Here is a 21,007-nt window from a genome sequence, read left to right as displayed (position 1 = left end):
TGTTTTGAGACAGAGGATTGTATGTTAAGGAACAGTTCTGAGGAGGAGGTGAGATGGATGGGGAGGATTGAAGAGGAGATGAACAGTTCCTTTCTTGGTGTGGGGATTGGGGGAGGTAGCAGAAAGTGAAAGATTATAGGGGTAAAAGTGACAACAAACAGAAACATTGTTTGCAGTGACTGGCCAGTTACCTTCAGTTCCCTTCAGGTTCAATTCAGGTTTTAATTCTAATGTAATCCACACTTTTAGAACACACTTCTAGAAATCACACTGCAGACTGAAGTCTAGCAGACTTGTGCTATGCAATATATGGAAAACTAAGTGCGTTCAGGTGTGGAGCAGAGAGGAGTGGTCTCTGCTCATCTTGGTCAGAGAATTAAGGGTGGACCAGATGCATACAATCAGGCCTAAGTAAACAATGTCATAAATAACACAGGGCAAGCGGGGGTTAGCTGAAAGGCATACCATATGAAAGCAAAGAGCAGAGGGAAGTCTGTGTGCAAAGCTGGGTGATGTATTATGTGCACTTCATGTAGGAGAGCTGGATGAACATACCATATGAAAGCAAAGAGCAGAGGGAAGTCTGTGTGCAAAGCTGGGTGATGTATTATGTGCACTTCATGCCATGAAACGCCAACAAATTTCTGGTGCAAACAATTACCTTGATAAATCGCTTTAGTGAAAGGAAGTCCACTTCTGTGCAATGGTATGTCAGTATATACACATCTTTTCTGAAAGACCAGGAGGCTGTAACACCATTAAGCAAAAGGCAACACTAACCAAACAACACCATAAAGACCAAGGAGATCTCCAAAAAAGTCAGGGACAAAGTTGTTTAGCAGTATAAGTCAGGGTTGTATCTCTGATGATCCTCTGGAGCACCATCAAATCCATTATCATCTAATGGAAAGAACATTGTACCACAACAAGCCTGCCAAGAGAGGGCCGCCCACAAAAACTTTCAGTCCGGGCAAGGAGGTCAGTAATCAGAGAGGCAGCACACAGACCAAAGTTAACCCTGAAAGAGCTGCAGAGTTCGCCAGCACAGACTGAAGAATCTGTTCATATGACCACAATAAGCCGTACATTCCATAGAGGTGGCCTTTGTACATAAAGGCTTTTTTCTGCAAATTCTTCCACACACAAACTGTAAGGCTAAATACACACACCTCCAACCTTTTTGTTTTTCTTGTCCTTTCTAAATGTATTGTAGCCCTCTACATTTGTCACCCAGTCGTTGCCAGGTTTCCTTAATGCCCACAACATCATATTCTGTGACCGACATGAATGTCTCCAATTCATGAATTTTGTTTGTAAGACTTCTTGCATTTGCCAGCAGACATTTCATACTGTTAGCACAACTACTTCTACTCACTTCCCTACTTTCCTTGCATATCCCAGTTCCCTCCTAAATCCTCATTAACCCCCTGTCTCACTTTCTCTGTCTACTCTATCTATCCTCTTATTAGGACAACTACCATTCCTTCCCCCCAGATCTTAGTTTACAAGCTCCTTCATCTGTCTGCCCATTTTTCATCAGTCCCACCCAGCAATCTGTCTATCCGATCCATAATATGCATATACCCACGAAAAGCATGATATTTGGTCTGAATATAGGATATAAAACATCTTTACTTTATTGTTTAAAAAATGACAACAGGTGCACAGAGATAATACACAGATCGATATCTAAAACAGTGCTGTAGAAACAATGGCAGGGGCCATGTGACAGGAGGTCAACGTATAAATATATAATCCTAAGCAGAACAATAACTGTTGCACATATTATTACACTGATTAGAGGGACCATGAATATGGAACAATGAGATCATAAAAACCTAATAGTTAGACATTGGTCCCTATAAGTATGGGGTTCACAAAGACACTGCATCATCCCCACAGTGGGGACCGTGCGTAGCAGCCGCTACCATTGATTAAAGCCGTTTTAATAGTAATAATAATCATAGCAAGAGTGATAAAATAATGAAGCAGTTGTCAGCGTTTACCCACCGCAGTGTAGGGAGACTCTCCTGGAACACGCCTCCGCCCCAACGTGCGTTTCGGAAAACAACCTTCGCCTCTCGATCCGTAATATGCCGAACCCAAGCACCCGGCAGACCACACACTATTCGGCATTCACGGTCTCTGCAGCAGATGACCCTGTCTGTCCTCCTAATTATAAAGTCCCCTGCCATCAACATCTGTCTGGCCTTTGCTGCACTCCTATTTCCTTCTTTAATACAGCAGTAATTTTCCTGTTTACTAGGAGTAACGTCCTGCGGTAGTGATCCCAGTCCTGACCCTGCATTAATAATATCAGCCAAACAGACCTATTTACTAGGTTGTGCCAGATCTGGACTGAGCTCCCTGGCACTTTTTCCTCTACCCCTTCTTCAAACTGTTACCCAGCTACGTACTTCTGGGTCCTGATCTTCCCCACATCCACCCTCCTCAATATCACTGGCTCTGGTGACGCTTATGTAAAAGGGGTTTAACCCATTTGAACGACACCAGTTTAAATGCCCTGCTAGGATATATGGATGTCATAAAGGAAATCCACTGCTAGATTCAGCCACTCTTCTTGATCTGGTCAAGTTGAGCCATTCATCTGTAAGGGAAATGTACATCTAACTGTGTCCTCCGGATCTTAGCTTCCCAAGGGGGTGTCTGTAATTGCCTAATAAAGAATGTGCACTATTGCTTGATAGGTTATCAGTACATATTTGTTTTTTGTTGGTTATGGCAAAAAAATGGATCCTGCAAATGTGCCCGCATGATCCGTTTTTTTTTGCCATTGACTTGAACTAACAACGGATTGCGACGGATGGATACACGTCGCTTCCGTCGTCGTGTTTTTGCGGTCTGTCGAGACGAAAAAACGTTCAATGTAACGTTTTTTCGTCCGTCGAATCCGCCAGTTCCGACCGCGCATGCGCGGCCGGAACTCCGCCCCCTCCTCCCCGGAACTCACAATGGGCAGCGGATGCGTTGTATTGTGCACAACATCCGTCGGTACGTCGGGCCGACTGTTTGTGACGGCCCCGTACCGACGGAAATGTGAAAGAAGCCTAAGCAGGGTAATTTATCCAGCAAAAGTCCAAATGAGAATAGTAAATGGATATATAAAACGTAACCTTTAATGGGTATATATATATGTAAAAAAGGTACATCAAAATAGAATCGCAAGAGAACAATTGGTGACCCATTTCCACTGTCAGCATTTTATCTACTTTTTCCTCCCCCCCCCCCCCCCCATTTCTGTGTTGGTATAGGGTCCTCTTTTGCACAGGGGTTCCCCCCCCCCCCTTTTTCTTACTCGTTCTCATGTGATTCTATTTTGATATACATTTTTTACATATATATACCCATTAAAGGTAAAGTTTTATATATCCATGTGCTATTCTCATGTTGTGTCTTTAAACAATAGCTTCATCTTATGACATGGAAATTGCAATAAAAATAATTATGAAACCAAAATTCGTAGCACTTAAACATTTCCAACACAAAATAAATGTTTGTTATTATTTCTAAAATGCCTCATAGACACGGATTCTTTACTCTAAAAGCAGTGAGATTGTCAAAGTCTCCTGCATACCAATGTTGTGATGGTTACTTCATTGCAGGATTTAGATTGAAGGAATTTGAAAGAGACCCGGATGTCTTTCTTGAGTGTAATGATATGTTATGAGTACTAGATCACTTGAGATGGGTTGTTGATACAAATATTTATATGATTGACTTAGTTGTACTTTTTAAAAATGAGCAAAATTGGTGTCTGCCTCATGGTGATTCAGTGATGTATTCTGGATCAACAGTGGCAGAGAAAAGTTAAAACTACATGAATTTGTCTTTATTTTCAACCTCATTAGGTTACTTTGCATTTTAAACTTTCTGTGGACATTCAGTGTGTACAGGCGTAACAGTATATTACTTCTTCTTTAAGGAATACTGCAATACAATTCAGCTGGACTCTGGCATAGACTACAGGAAGCGAGTTCTTGCTGCTGCTGGTAACATCTATTTCCTGTGAGTTCTAATTTCTTTCTTCCTTTATGTTTACATTATTCACCGTGTTACAACAGTTCTATTGGTGCTTTAGGACTATAGGATGCACTACTTTCTAACTTCAGAGTCAGCGAGCATAGTACAGAGTCTGAGCTCTACGCTTTCTGTGTTAGACGATCATTAGTAAGAATAACAAGTATAGAACCCCTTCCAGATGTCATATTTTCTCATAATGGATATTTGACATAATGTAAGTGGAAATGAAAGGTCATAATAATTTTTGTAATTGATTATTCAGTAGGTGTCAATCATAGTAAATGGATCTTGAAGAAAACCAGTGTCAGCCTGTATGTCAGCTGCTTTGCCATTTACAGTGAATTGGTTAAACTAGAAGGATATTCCACAATGAAGCTGTCCGTCACTGCCGCTACCAATCATGCATATTGTCCTAATCCCTTTTTAAAAAGATTCTCCAGTCAAATGTAATTAACTAGAGAACAGTGTTAAATCACCAAAATCTACTAAAGGGGTTGTCCACCATTGGGGATATTTTTAATTTATTTATTTATTTTTAAACTTGAAGGCATGTCTGTAGGGTTAAAAATTATTTTTAGCCCCAAGTACATACACTATAAGTAAAAAATAAAGTCCCCAAGATCGACAACCCTTAATATGAAGAACAAGGACTCCTGCGTCAGGATCTTCATTAAAAACGTTTAAGGAAGATCCTGAGGCTACAATCCTCATTCTTCGTTTATCTGTCATGTGGGTGAGCTGACTTTGTCCCTATTTTTTTTAATTTTAACCCTTAATGTGCTCCTACCTTTAATTAGTGACCAACTGGAGTTGTTTGGGCCCACACGTTCTCTTGAAAACTCCTAGTTTGAAGACACCAGGTAGCGCAGACAGCTATGAAGCTAAAAGAATACTACTACACATCCTTGAATAGTCAATTAAAAGTTGACTTGTCCCCTACCTCATATTAAGAGGATAGCAGTACAAATTAGGGAATAGCTGAATAGTTATTGAATACCTGAATATCTTATGATAGTTTCAGCTTTTAATTAGTTGACTACAATAATGATATATTTCACTTATTTATTATGACCACTTTTTTTTCTTTTCATTTTTGCATTATGTTTTCAATAAAAGATCCACATATTTCATCCAGGCTTTTCTAATCCAATACAATCTTTTTATTTCTCATATTTTCAGACTAGCTCAAAGCCTTGACAAATGTAAGGGTTACTTTATTCTTTTATACTATAAAATACTGATTCAGCACTAGGATACAAAATCATTTTAATGTATCGAAGCGTTTGCTGGGTGATTCCTAACTAAACCCCAAAAAAGACCTGGTGTAAGATGCTTAAGAGATCAGAGATCTCCGCCACTTGAGAAAGGGGCCCTTGAGGCCAGAAACTTGTTGTGTAGTGACATCTTGGTAAATAAGTTTTTAATCACCTTGCGCCAAGTCGGTTTTGGGGTTTAGTTGGGAATTACCCAACAAAGACTTGGATACATTATTATTACCACAAGACTTTGTCCCATGTAAGACAGAGGCTGTTTCATGTCTTAACTATTAGTGGAGTTGTCCTCACTTGGCACAACCTCTCAAGATGAGCACTTTATGTGGATCTCCTTTGTTTCCAGTACCTACTCGCCCTATGGGCGTTCCATTATTTATTTTCCTTTTTGCCTATGTCTAGTAGACATTGTCTACTGATGAAATCATTTTAACATCAGTGGGGGTCCAATCTCAAATAACTCAACCACTAGTATCAATGAAGGGGCTGCAGTACTAGTGTAGCCTTTGCCGAAAGGTGTCTCCATCCTCTCCCAGTGCTGAGATCAACCTCTCTGTATATCACAGTATTCCAGACACAGAAGACACAGAGTTGTGAAGTTCTTCTCTCCATCTCAGGATAGAAAAAAATGTACTAAGCGCACTTGTCCTGGGATGACGTGAACTTACACCTGAAGGGGGTCCATTTTTAAGTTGTCTTGGGAAACTCTCTTGTTTCTGGATATACTTACTATATATAGATTTCCCGTTTATGTTGTGTACCACAGATATCCATACTTGCAGTAAGCAGAGTAATGACTCTTGTCATTTCTTAGTGTTTGCCTTGGCTTTATATGCAAGACGAAGCTAGAAATCTCCTTTCTCTCTGTGTACACATAGCATTACCAGCTTTGTTGTGCCGGCATGGCCTCATTACTAGACGTCCGTGGAGCCTTTGATATATGCAAACAGGCCTAAATCATTTCCATCCAAGTTAATATTCCCAATCTTGTCTTGTATTGTAAAAGTAATGTTTGTGTTTCGAGCACAACATCCTCCTGAATCTAGATACATAGGTGTATGGGCAAGAAGCTAAGCCGTCGCAGGCAGCTGTTAGTTGCCGGCTTTGAGCGTTAGTAATCTAACATGCTATTCTTCTTCTTTTTTTTCCCTTTCCAGCACAAGTGAAGCTGATGTGGAGACTGTTATGGATAAGTTGTTTGATGAGCTGGCTCAGAAACAAAATGATAGTACGTAAGTTAATTTCTCTTGAAAGAGAACACATTTAAAACACAATGTCCAATCTCTACTGACCAATTAATAAGTTCCATTGCTGTCTATGGGTTGATGCCACACTCAAGTGGCAGTCATTGTATCAGCATTTTGTCTAATTTATGTGTTGAATCATGTGCTATTATTCATCAAGCTATGCATTTCCTAGCTGTAAGGGATGAATTTTAGGGTAATTATCCAGACAAGACTGAGCTTTTGTTCCTGTTTCCATAGTAACAAGACCAAGGATTCTGAAAGTGCAGGGCAGGGAGCTGAAGCTGAGCAAAGCCTGTGGATCCATTGCTGACTGCACATTTGAGGAACTCTGTGACCGTGTAAGTGCCCCAGAAACTAGTTAATACATCTATATCATTTTTTTTGGTTGTTTTTTGTGATCAGCAAGCCACTTGTCTCATAAACATTGAACGAAAACATGTTTTCATGTAACACCCAGATAAGTCGCTCTTCTGTATAATTATCTTGGGACAACAATTATATTATTTAAGTAAATACATAAATCCACTTGACCAATGCACACATTATATTAAACCAGGGTAACAGAAGAGCAATAATATGCCATATGGGTTATGCCCATGGGGTACTACTACAGAACATGGGGTCACCTGTAGGCCCTTGTGCTGCCATGTGGTGCTGCATGTTGGATATATTTTCCAGTGCTGCTAAGGGAGAACAACTCCATAATACTCCACGTGATGGAGCATTTATACAGAAAGAAACCTCTGTATGCCTTTATTTGAAATCCTTGGCATACACAGACTAAATTAGGGACCACGTACCTATATAGGAAACTAGTACAAGATAAACACAAAGTGGTAATATGGCCATGTGCTTGTTCTTTTATTTTTTCTTCACTTTACACAATACTGATCCTGAGTTACAGATTGTAATAGTAGTCCAGAGATGTATTTATAATTCTATTAGTTGACCCTTGAAATCAACATTGTGTAGACAGAAGTGCCCCTAACAGATTATCTGCATTGTTATGGTATAAAGCTATGCGTATTATTATTAATATTATTGTTATTAATCAGCTGCCAACCTGCCATGCTCTATATATAAACTGAACAAACCAGAAGTCAGAGCTACCAAGGCTTTATAATTCTGAATGTAGGTCATACTATGCATTCTAAAAGGAAGACAAAGAAGTTGCCAATGCAAAGGGATCACCTACAAATATGTGTTTATTTGTTAATGAAAGGACAAAAACACATAATATAAAAATAACTAAACTATCCAATAAGCTGTTGTGCGAACCTAGACTTGCCCATAATATAGCATATGTCTAGGCCTCAAATGTCTAAGAAATAATAGTACCCTGGATACCGGCTAAAATAGGATATACAGTGCCTTGCAAAAGTATTCGGCCCCCTGGAACCTTTCAACCTTTTCCCAGATATCATGCTTCAAACATAAATATACCAAATGTAAGTTTTTGGTGAAGAATCAACAACAAGTGGAACACAATTGTGAAGCTGAACCAAATTTATTGGTTATTTAAAATTTTTGTGGAAATTCAAAAACTGAAAAGTGGGGCGTGCAATATTATTCGGCCCCTTTAGTTTCAGTGCAGCAAACTCACTCTAGAAGTTCATAGTGGATCTCTGAATGATCCAATGTTGTCCTAAATGCCTAATGATGATAAATATAATCCACCTGTGTGTAATCAAGTCTCTGTATAAATGCACCTGCTCTGTGATAGTCTCAGGGTTCTGTTTGAAGCACAGAGAGCATCATGAAGACGTCTCTCTAAACTTTCATCTCAAACAAGGAGAAGACTGATCAGACATGCAGCGAAGAGGCCCATGATCACTCTGGATGAACTGCAGAGATCTACAGCTGAGGTGGGACAGTCTGTCCATAGGACAACAATCAGTCATACACTGCACAAATCTGGCCTTTATGGAAGAGTGGCAAGAAGAAAGCCATTTCTCAAAGATATCCATAAAAAGTGTCATTTAAAGTTTGCAACAAGCCACCTGGGAAATACACCAAACATGTGGAAGAAGGTGCTGTGGTCAGATGAAACCAAAATCGAACTTTTGGCAACAATGCCAAACGATATGTTTGGCGTAAAGGCAACACAGCTCATCACCGTGAACACACCATCCCCACTGTCAAGCATGGTGGTGGCAGTATCATGGTTTGGGCTTGCTTTTCTTCAGCAGGGACATGGAAGATGGTTAAAATTGATGGGAAGATGGATGGAGCCAAATACAGGCCATTCTTGAAGAAAACCTGTTGGAGTCTGCAAAAGACTTGAAACTGGGACGGAGATTTGCCAAGGAAGAATGGGCAAGAATTTCAGTCTCTCGATGTACAAAACTGATAGAGACATACCCCAAGCGACTTGCAGCTGTAATCGCAGCAAAAGGTGGCGTAACAAAGTATTAAGTTAAAGTGGCCGAATAATATTGCACGCCCCACTTTTCAGTTTTTGAATTTCCACAAAAATTTAAAATAACCAATACATTTCGTTCAACTTCACAATTGTGTTCCACTTGTTGTTGATTCTTCACCAAAAATGTACATTTGGTATCTTTATGTTTGAAGCATGATATGTGGGAAAAGGTTGAAAAGTTCCAGGGAGCCGAATACTTTCGCAAGGCATTGTATGTGTAAACATCAAAAGGCAGCTATGCAAGTAAACTAGACATGGACATAAGTCACAACGTGTAGAAAAAATAAGTAGCGCAAATAGAAATGTAATATTACCAGCACAGCCCAACCATCAATGCACATCGCCAAAAAAGAGTGGAAAAGCGTAATATGATATGGAGGCCGGAACCTGTGTAGCAATACAATGAGGAAGGAGACACCCCAGGCATATCGCCGCTGACCGTGTGGCTTCCTCAGGGGTGAAATGGTCACAGTGGTTGCTAATTTGCATCACCACAGCGTTGACTCTAAATTTATAATGTAGCAGCATTACCAATGCCCTCTCATACATACGATACAGCTGTCTTCCTAAAGCCTAATCCTGACACGTCATGTGTCGCTTGTCATGTGTTTTCAATAGGGACATTGAAGGAAGCCGCTGTTTGGACACCCCTGGGAGCAGCTCATTTTCCCTGACAACAGAGGGATTGGGAGGTTACATTTAAATTGTCAGATCCTTCTTTTTCTAGACATCATTTATCACCAAAGAGCTAGGAAGTCCACATTCCCATCATGTGGCTGGCTGCATTCTGCTGAAATTGGCCTGTTCAGTCAACTTTAAGGGAAACATGACATGTTGAAAATGGAATCTGATCTGCAGGCAGGATGGTTTTAAGCAGGAGGAGCTGATCAGATTATTTTGCATTAGTCTGGGTTAAAGTTGCGGTAAAACTTGCATTTTTTTATGATTGAATTCCCTGTTGTTTGTATGTATCGGAGTCCAGGGGGCAGTCCTATTCAGTGATTGGCAGTCTTCCCTGTATGACAGCATGCAGTGATATCTGTCAATCACAGAGTAGGACCGCCTAACGGACTCATGTGTATACAAGCACCAGGAATCTCAATTAATAAAATAAAGGTTATACCAAGTCTTTTCCAACAGCTTCTCCTTCTCTATACCACGCTGTCCAGAGATTGGACTGGATCTACTACAGGACAGATTCCCTTTAATCAAATGTCTTTGAGGCCTTTACTAGCTGATATATTTATTCCTAAAAACAAGCTTTTGATAAAATATGTACATGCAGTATGACTAAATTGTAAAATAGAGTTGTAATTTAACCCATGGTACAATACATCAATGATACATACAATATATCATACTCTGAAAATAAGATCAAGAATAGTTATATGAATAATTTACCAACAACTTGTTTTGTGATTGAAAAAACTTTAGCTGGTGTTCTCATGTATACTTGCTATATAGTCATGAATTTGAATATCATTGATAAAGAGGCCTGTAAATTATGCTTCTGTGACTGCTAATTATTGCAGATGCTAATACGAGGGCATTACAATGATATTCCATAACCCTAGAGGTAAATGTGTAAAGACACTTATCGTTCCAATCCCAGTTTGTGATGATCGCTATTTTCTGTGTTCTCTTCTGCCATAGAAAGTTCAGACGGTTGGAGTGCGCTGCAGTGTAATAGAATACAGAAAGTCTTAATTGTTTATGTATTGGGACATAATTAATGTAAGCAGATGCATTAAGGATTAAGCTACTTCTTTTTAATTGCCAACATGGAGAATGTGGAATGTGATAATTGCCACAAGATGAAAAACAAACATCATAAGAACGTATGTCCTCCAGCGGTGATCGCTGGGAAGAGTTGGATTCATCAACGTTGGGGGCATTAGTTAGAAAGCAAAGAACAAGGACACATTGCTCCTTTCTGTCCATGGTTCTACTGAATGAAAGCTAAAGAATCATTTGCCCATCTTCTGTTCCCTGTCCACTCCTTTCACCACCCAACGTAGAGGACAAGGGAGTTTACGCCTCAGAATGTAGTGCACTAAATTAATGACCATGATTGACTATGCTGGTTGGACAGTTTAGGGTTTTTTTTCTCTTTACCATGATTACAGAATTGCGTTGAAGAAGCCTTTGAGCCAAAACCCTTATTCATGGAGATATGGAGGCTTAATTGTACATTGTGCTATACTATATGGTAACATATTTAGCATGATGTGATCACACACAGTAAGATGTGAACTCCTCTGCAGTAAAGTATTGGGCCTCTTGCCCTTGGCCCAGAACTTCCAATGGCACATCTGCTTTTATAAGCTGTGTTATCGATGTGACAAGGTGTTCTTGGAATTCTTTCTTATTGGAGACTGAATATTTTATATCTGTGTTTCCCAAACTCCAGTCCTCACGGCCCCACACATGTCATGTTTTCCGAATTTCTTAAGTATTGCATAGGTGATGCAATTATTATTTAAGTCATCAGAAACTGCCACATGTTCTGTCACCTGTGAAATAGTTGGGGGCCTTGAGGACTGAGTTTGAATCTAAGGGGTGAGGTTTCTCCTTGTGGAGAGTGACATACCAGGTCTGGCATGCCAGTATGAGGAGACTTAAAAGCCTTGCATGCTACTCTGGGAAATTGAATATGCAAATTGTCTCTTCAGACAAGAGGACTTGAATCTAGTGCCACCTACTGGAAGTAGCAATCCTACAAGTCTATCATCTTTTAAAGAGCTTTGCAGTATAACTTTTGGGTTTGCGAAACACTGTTTTAAATGAACACTGATTGTGAAAATAGTCCTAAGCCCATTGGTGACTTGCTTCTTTTTACATTGTAGCCTCTGGGCGCCAGTGATTACTTGGAGATGTGCAAGAAATTTGACACCGTTTTTATTCGGCAAATCCCGCAGTTCAATATGGCGAAACGTTCTCAGGCTCGCAGGTTTATTACTCTCATAGATGCCTTCTATGATCATAAGGTAAAGATAAATTACTGATGTTAGAAAAAAGGGGCTGACCACTTTATCTTTTACAAATGTGTGGGGACATGATTATGTGGCACTTACTAATGTATAAGGTTTACAGCCTCTCCTCCTGATTAATCCCATTATTTAAAAATAAATTGGCCAAGCCATGCTGGTGTGTAGGCCCCCCTGTACAAATGGCAGTTCATATAGCGTTTGCATGTTGTACTGATGTTTTGCAACACAGATTCTGTGGAACCTCATTGTAAGGGTGCTATTGGCCTCTTGCTGGGGGATAGGTTAGTATATGCACATAACTGTATGTGTTTCTTTGTATAGTGTATTATTGACCAGGACTTACCTGAATAATATTACTTGTATCATGTCATTCGTGGAGATGAATGCAGGGTTCTGCATGCCCCACTGCTCCAATCTATGAATACTCAGTACCATAGGATTGTACTGATCCCCTCATCGGGACCTTTGAACATCAAATGATTACATAGAAACACGTAAACCTGTTATCAATTTAATACAGTACTACTATTCTAAAAAAGCTGTAGTACTGAATATTCATTTAATATAATGGGACTGTATGCCAAACTCTACATTTTTCTTCTCCACAAATCATTCTATCACTGATGGACCAGGTTGGATCCAGCTAAGGCGTACTACCAGGTTTGCACAAGTGTTGTTTTCTACACAAAGGTGAGAATTGATTACTTAGGGGTACGGGATATCCAGTTGTTTGATCACACAGATCCTTGCCTATGAAACGCTCTCCATTTTTCTCCTCTTTCTACTACAATTATAATGGTTGTATCATGTCACTCACATAGCTTGCACCCTAAGGCTATGTCCACACAGTGCGTGTCTCATGCGTTTTTGCGGTGATTTTTCCACACAGAAATGGGCCAAAACAGCCATGGAAACCTTGTGCAAACTAATTCAATGACAATCCTGAAGTGTTGTGCACACAACCAGTAAATTTCCTTTGAGTATTTGTAGTGCATTTTTTTTTTCTGTAGCATGTCAATTCTTTGTGTGTTTCTGCCACGTTTCCCACACATGGACTTCAATTGAGTCAGTCAAATCTGCAGCAAAAATGCAGGTATAGAAATGTTTGTGGATTTGCTAAGTTTTTATTTGCGTTTTAACCAGTGTCCTATGGTGTTTCCCACTCTGTCATCTATGTGACAGAGCGGGAAACACCAGCGGTGGTTCTGATCGTCGGTAACACTACCGCCAGCAAGACCGTCAGTCAGAGCGCATTGGGGTCATGCTGTTAGATGTCAACGTGACCCCGCAGCTGTGACTGTGACCCGCAGCAGTGATCTGCAGTAAAAAGCTTACCGCAGGTCAGCAGTAGTGGGCTCATGAGACTGCTCCATCCATCAGGCTGTGTCTGCTGTCATTGATAACAGTAATAGCAGGAGCCACTGATGGGAGATGTAATCGCTCGTCAGCCGGTGCCTGTGCTCACACTTAAAAAAAAAAAAACAAACAAACAAACATGTAAAGCAATTACATACATATTCAAATAAGAATAAAAAAATAGAATTAGACTTACCGGTAATTCGGTTTCTAGGAACCTTCCACGACGGCATACGGAGGTTGCCTCTTTGCCCTAATGGGGAACAGAAAATACAGAGGGGTTAAAAGACCATCCCACCTCCCACTTGCCAGTGACTTATAACTGAAAACCATAGCACTGGTTTACCTTGAATCCCAGATTTTATCCAGGAGTATAGGGAGGGAACTAGCGCCGCCGTGGAAGGTTCCTAGAAACCGAATTACCGCTAAGTCGAATTCTATTTTCTCTAGTCACCTTCCACGATGGCATACGAGGAATGCCAACTAATTTGGCGCTAGGGAGGGACAACAGCCTGGAGAACTTTCCGGCCGAAGACTAAATCTTTGTTGGGCAATATGTCCAATCTATAATGTTTGGAGAAAATATGCAAAGAACTCCACGTAGCTGCCCAGCATATCTGTTCCGCAGAGGCGCCTGCTCTTTCTGCCCAGGAGACTGAAGTGGATCTGGTCCAGTGGGCCTTAATCCCCACTGGGGGTGTTTTGTTTTGAGCAAGATATGCTTCTGCTATAGCTTTCTTGATCCAGCCAGCAATATTGCTTTTTGCTACTTTTTTCCCTTTATTTTGTCCGGAGGGATGGACAAATAGATTTTGATCAATTCTATAAGAGCTGGTTTGCTCTAAGTAGTATAGTACAACATGTCTGACGTCAAGAGTATGAAAACTTTCTTCTTTTGGATTTGCTGGATTTTGGCAGAAAGAAGGTAGGACAATTTCCTGGGAGCGGTGGAATTCGGAGACTACTTTTGGAAGAAAAGAGGGGTTGAGACGTAGTGCTATGGAGTAATCCCTAATAGACAAGTAGGGCTCTCTCATTGACAGGGCCTGGAGTTCTCCTACTCTTCTTGCCGAGGTTATAGCCACCAGAAAAATTGTCTTGTAAATGAGATTTTGTGGAGAACAGGAGGATAAAGGTTCAAAGGGTGGACCTGTAAGCCCCTGCAATACTAAATTAAGGTCCCATAGGAGCACCAGCGATTGTGTTTTAGGGTTCATTCTGGAAGCTAACATCATGAACCTCTTAATCCAGCGATGATCTGCCAGATCCTGGTCAAAAATAGAGCTGAGGGCAGAGACCTGGACTTTTAAAGTGCTAGGCCTGAGGCCTATTTCTAAGCCTTTTTGTAGAAAATCTAGAATTTGCGACAAATTCGGATTGAGGGGATCTGGTAGTTCAGGAAGACAGAAAGATGAATTTTTTTTCCAAACTTTATTGTATATAGCATTGGTTACTGGTTTTCTTGATTTTTGAAGTGTAGCAACTCTCAGCACCTGGGCTTCAGTAACCATGCCGCCAGATTCCATTTGTGGGGATCCAGGTGATGAATGGGTCCCTGCGAGAGAAGGTAATTTCCTACTGGTAACTGGACCGGGCCGTCTACCCGTAGGTCAATAATCAGGTTGCACCAGCTCCTTTTTGGCCACAACGGGGCTACTAAAATAGTTGGTGTTTGTTCTTCTCGGATTTTCCGTATGACCTTTTCTAAAATTGGGATCGGTGAGAATGCATAGGCCAGGGGAAAATTCCACCTCTGGGCTAGAGCATCTACCCCTCTGGAGCCGTTTCTGGGGTTTAGGGAGAAGAAGGCTTTGACCTGCGTGTTTTGGCGAGATGCAAAAAGGTTGATTTCTGGTAGACCCCACCTGTCTACGAGCATCTTGAAGCTCCGGCTGCTCAGGCTCCATTCTCCTGGCTGTATATCCTGGCGTCTCGGATAGTCTGCCTGGGTGTTGAAAGAGCCTTTCAGGTGAACTGCCGTCAAAGACAGTAGGTATCTCTCTGCCCAGGAGCATATTCAATGTCACGGAGACCAAAATTACGTAATTCTGGCGTTTTGACTTTTTTTATCGCTACACCGTTTAGCGATCAGGATAATCCTTTTTTTTTTTTTATAGATCGGGTTATTCTGACCGCCGGAGCCCGCATCAAAGCGAGGGTTCTGCCATTGGATGTACTTTTCTGTCCAATGGCAGAAAAGGGTTAAATTAACAGTTGCTGTTGGTTACAGCCTATGTAGGTTCATTCTGTTAACACCCCTACATAGGCTGGAGACAATGTGTGTGTTTGTGTTTACTTATCTGCTTAGTAATGAGGGTGTTAGGCTGACACCTTTTCATTACTAAGCCTAGGGCTTGATGTAAGTGACAGCTGCTGACACCAAGCCCTAATGCATTACCCTGATGCCACTGCATCATCATGAAAAAGGTGGTGTTGAAACAAGAAATTACATCACAAAACTTTTTTTTTTAATATTTTTATTTAGCTCAAAAAAGCATTCATTACAGTATTTTTACTGTGAAGATATGCAGAAACCTTGCAGAAATTTCTGCAAGCAAATACTCAACACATAGGCTAACACAAAGACAAGAATGTTCCATGTAACTTATGGCAACACATTGCTGTCTCTGTGCGAAGTTAGAAACTTTCACTGTCAGCCTCTGTGTCCTTCTATTTTCATTATCGTAATTGCACCGATTCCTGTGAGATATTGCTTTTCCTGAAATAGTACGGATGTTGAAATGTCATTTAACCTTGCTCTTGACAAAGAAAACATAACAAAATGGAATTTTAAAGCAGCAACTATTTATAAAGCACTGAATAATACATACATTGATAATTGTCATAGTGATTGGATATGCTAACATAACCAAGTGCACAAACTGCTGACACGCATCACATGTACCATGAAAAAAGTGCCATTTTTAATGCAGTATGAAAATTGATTATGCTTTGCCTTTTACTGTAGCATTTTAACTATTTCTGTGCATCAGGGTGGCTCAGTGGATAGCACTGCAGCCTTGGAGCTCTGGAGTCCTGGGTTCAAATCCCACCAAGGACAACATCTGCAAGGAGTTTGTATGTTCTCCCGGTGTTTGCGTGGGTTTCCTCCGGGTACTCCGGCTTCCTGCCAAACTCCAAAAACGTACTGATAGGGAACTTAGGTTGTGAGCCCCAATGGGGGACAGTAATGATGATGTCTGTAAAGTGCTGCGGAATAAGATAGCGCAATATATGCAAAGCATAATAAATAAATACATTTCTGCCTTTGTTCGCTACACAGCCTTGTTTATTATGCCATTATAGACTATCTAATTTGTAGCCATTTCTGTAGTTGCATTTTCACTAAAGTGAAAAAATGACTATGCCAAACAATACCACCCCAATTTATTCATAATGGACAGTACTTGGACAAATGTTAGACTTGTTAAAGCCTATGGACACATTAAGCAGGGTGTGGACAGTCTCTTATGCAGCTGAAGACATGTTCCATCATATTCTACCCTAGAAGTAATACTTTCATGACTGAGCCCTTTTCCCCATACCTCTTCAGCACTCAAACATTACAATTCTTCCCATGTATCTTATCCTGGGTTTATTTGTGACATTAAAAATGTATAGTTCACTTGGAAAATTGTCAATGAAATTAGTAAAAAAAATAAAATGTAAAAAAAAAAATTACTAATAGATTTTTTTTTTTTTTTTTTTTTTTTAAAGGTGCGTGTTGTTTGCTCTGCAGAAACACCTTTGCAAAGCTTGTTTATGCAAAAGCTTAAAGATTCTGTGGATGTAGAGTCTAGAATACTCCTGGATGACCTGGAAATTAGTCAGGTATTTGGTCACTAAGCAATATCCACTACTAATGTGGCATTTATGCCGGGCTATTGTGGTTGTTAATTTACAACATAACAATGTGTATTGTGATGATTTCTCATAATGCAAACATGACAACACTTTCCTGCTGATTCGGATAGGATGTGCAGACAAGCTCATGTCTATTTAACCGCTATGCAACACTTTGATCAAAGTGTGTGAACCCATTTGCCAGGAACAAAACAAACTCTTTTCAATTGGGCTGTCCACGAAACATACTTTCTTTTTACCACAAATGATCTGGAGATTAAGAAGATCCAGCTGTAATTTGTTCTGATTAACAACGGTCTTGGACTGATGGGTGCCCATGCACTGATTGCCCGTCCGCTGTAGAGTCCAATATAAACTTATCACTCTCACCCACAAAGCGCTTCACAGTTCAGCACCACCCTACATCTCCTCCCTTGTGTCAGTCTACCACTCTACCCATGCCCTGCCCTCCATTCTGCTAATAACGTAAAACTAAAATCCTCAATGATCCAAGCCTCCCATTCCCATCTCCAAGACTTCTCCCATGCTGCCCCTTTGAAATACACTACCCAGGACAATTCAATTAATTCCCAATACTCAGTTTTAAGTGTGGCCTAAAAAACATGTTTTGCCCATACAAAATATTCTTCAAAATCATCTGTTCACACACCCTCCTTGCACTTAACAGCACTTAACATCCCTCTGTGCCTGTACTTGTACACATACTGTTTGGTGAACGTTTTATGCAAAATTATCTGATTAGACTATTTAGTATATTATGGCAGGACATACAACACAAGCGCTTTTTACCATCTGCATTTTGTGTCTTCCCTATTTCGTCTTGGATTGTAAGCTAGCGAGCGGGGATCTCCATCCTCCAGGTATCGGCATTATATGTTATTCTGTAATCTATTTATTGTCTGTTCAAGTCTCCTCTAAAATGTAAAGTGCTGCGGTATATGTTGGTGCTATGGAAATCAAAATTATTATTACAGTATTATGTGTGGAGAGGGTGCACGACCAGAATGGAAACTGACATACCTCCCTATGCACAATGTAGAAAATCCAGAGATTTGTCATTACTACTTAAGATATTAACTGAATATGCAGATGCAAATACACTGTGGCTGCAATACCAATGGGTATTTTAACAAAAAACAACCAAATAACATATTTGCTTGAGAAACCAAGCACCAAATTGGCGCAGGGGATCAGAGAAGAAACTGTTCCAAAATGACATAGAAAAACAGGAGGATACGGAGTATAAAAGTTTCAAAAATTAGTATATTTTATTAAGTACACAATTAGAGACGAGTAATAAAAGTAGTAAAAAAGACAAAGAACGTGCATAAGAAATATTTAAACAGTTAACTTATACATATGAAAGTAGGCATAAGAAAAATCCTCTGAAAAGATCTCACATATTATCTCAAAAGAGATCAACCTAATTTAGGTGCTGATAGTAAGGAGACATTGTGTTAAAAAAGGAATTTGGTCCAATACATATCTAAGGCTGGTTTCACACTTGAGTTTGACTGGTCTGGGTATAGCTGCGTACATCCTCCCTTAAGCTCTGCCTACTTCCACATGCGTCCTGCGTACCTATCCTTAACATTGGGTATGCAGGGACATGCGTTGTATGCGGATGCGTCCGCATGCAGCATTCTGACATGCCCGCCGAACGCACAGGAACGCAAAAAAAAAATTCTCTCAAAATGGCACCGGCCGTTCCTGTGCAGTAGCATCAGCAGGCACCATGTTGGAGGAGGAATTTACATATGTGATCATGCTACAGCACAGCCGCCACCGTCAGCGCCTGCCCGCAGAAGGTATCTATCTCATTCATTATGTAAAATATATATATATATATATATATATATATATATATATATATATATATATATATATATATAGTTAGGTCCATATATATTTGGACAGAGACAACATTTGTCTAATTTTGGTTATAGACATTACCACAATGAATTGTAAACAAAACAATTCAGATGCAGTTGAAGTTCAGACTTTCAGCTTTCATTTGAGGGTGTCCACATTAAAATTGGATGAAGGGTTTAGGAGTTTCAGCTCCTTAACATGTGCCACTCTGTTTTTAAAGGGACCAAAAGTAAATGGACAGATTAAATAATTTTAAATAAATTGTTCATTTCTAGTACTTAGTTGAAAACCATTTGTTGGCAATGACTGCCTGAAGTCTTGAACTCATAGACATCACCAGATGCTGTGATTTCTCCTTTTTGTTGCTGTGCCAGGCCTTCACTGCGGTGGTTTTCAGTTGATGTTTGTTCGTAGGCCTTGCTGTCTGAAGTTTAGTCTTTAACAAGTGAAATGCATGCTCAATTGGGTTGAGATCAGATGACTGACTTGGCCATTCAAGAATATTCCACTTCTTTGCTTTAATAAACTCCTGGGTTGCTTTGGCTTTGTTTTGGGTCATTGTCCATCTGTAGTATGAAACGACGACCAATCAGTTTGGCTGCATTTGGCTGGATCTGAGCACACAGTATGGCTCTGAATACCTCAGAATTCATTCGGCTGCTTCTGTCCTGTGTCACATCATCAATAAACACTAGTGACCCAGTGCCACTGGCAGCCATGCATGCCCAAGCCATCACACTGCCTCCGCCGTGTTTTACAGATGATGTGGTATGCTTTGGATCATGAGCTGCACCACTCCTTCACCATACTTTTCTCTTTCAATCATTCTGGTAGAGGTTGATCTTGGTTTCATCTGTCCAAAGAATGTTCTTCCAGAACTGTGCTGGCTTTTTTAGATGTTTTTTAGCAAAGTCCAGTCTTGCCTTTTTATTCTTGATGCTTATGAGTGGCTTGCACCGTGCAGTGAGCCCTCTGTATTTACTTTCATGCAGTCTTTTCTTTATGGTAGATTTGGATATTGATACGCCGACCTCCTGGAGAGTGTTGGTCACTTGGTTGGCTGTTGTGAAGGGGGTTCTCTTCACCATGGAGATTATTCTGCGATCATCCACCACTGTTGTCTTCCATGGGCGCCCAGGTCTTTTTGCATTGAAGAGTTCACCACTGCTTTCTTTCTTTCTCAGGATGTACCAAACTGTAGCTTTTGCCACTCCTAATATTGTAGCAATTTCTCGGATGGGTTTTTTCTGTTTTTGCAGCTTAAGGATGGCTTGTTTCACCTGCATGGAGAGCTCCTTTGACCGCATGTTTACTTCACAGCAAAAACCTTCCAAATGCAAGCACCACACCTCAAATCAACTCCAGGCCTTTTATCTGCTTAATTGAGAATGACATAACGAAGGGATTGCCCACATCTGTCCATGAAATAGCCTTGGATTCAATTGTCCAATTACTTTTGGTCCCTTTAAAAACAGGGTGGCACATGCTAAGGAGCTGAAACTCCTAAACCCTCCATCCAATATTAATGTGGATACCCTCAAATGAAAGCTGAAAGTCTGAACTTCAACTGCATCTGAATTGTTTTGTTTAAAATTCATTGTGGTAATGTCTATAATCAAAATGAGAAAAATGTTGTCTCTGTCCAAATATATATGGACCTAACTGTATATACAGTTATATGAAAAAGTTTGGGCACCCCTATTAATCTTAAGCTTAATGTTTTCTAAAAATTGCTTTTTTTGCAACAGCTATTTCAGTTTCATATATCTAATAACTGTTGGACACAGTAATGTTTCTGCCTTGAAATGAGGTTTATTGTACTAACAGAAAATGTGCAATCTGCATTCAAACAAAATTTGACAGGTGCATAAGTATGGGCACCTCACCAGAAAAGTGACATTAATATTTAGTAGATCCTCCTTTTGCAAAAATAACATCCTCTAG

At 40.2% G+C, this 21,007-nt stretch overlaps 1 protein-coding gene across 4 annotated transcripts in view; it reads left to right on the top strand.

Moving 5' to 3' along the window:
* Positions 1-21,007, top strand: part of AFG1L (AFG1 like ATPase) — a 192,854-nt gene that overhangs the window by 146,085 nt on the left and 25,762 nt on the right. Inside the window, exons 8-13 of one of the 4 annotated variants that reach the window (XM_077289597.1) lie at positions 3,944-4,026; positions 6,470-6,540; positions 6,797-6,897; positions 11,828-11,968; positions 17,045-17,158; positions 18,024-18,051. In XM_077289597.1, the coding sequence (XP_077145712.1) occupies positions 3,944-4,026; positions 6,470-6,540; positions 6,797-6,897; positions 11,828-11,968; positions 17,045-17,158; positions 18,024-18,051 (538 nt within the window). Of the gene's footprint in view, positions 1-3,943; positions 4,027-6,469; positions 6,541-6,796; positions 6,898-11,827; positions 11,969-12,603; positions 12,652-17,044; positions 17,159-18,023; positions 18,052-21,007 lie in introns of those variants that run through there. The other 3 variants (XM_077289596.1, XM_077289599.1, XM_077289598.1) reach the window with 3 other exon arrangements.

The sequence above is a fragment of the Ranitomeya variabilis genome, chromosome 2 (genome assembly GCF_051348905.1).
Source record: "Ranitomeya variabilis isolate aRanVar5 chromosome 2, aRanVar5.hap1, whole genome shotgun sequence".
Classification (NCBI taxonomy): domain Eukaryota; kingdom Metazoa; phylum Chordata; class Amphibia; order Anura; family Dendrobatidae; genus Ranitomeya; species Ranitomeya variabilis.
Note: the sequence above shows the minus strand (reverse complement) of the source record. Positions and strands in the feature narration are given on the sequence as shown.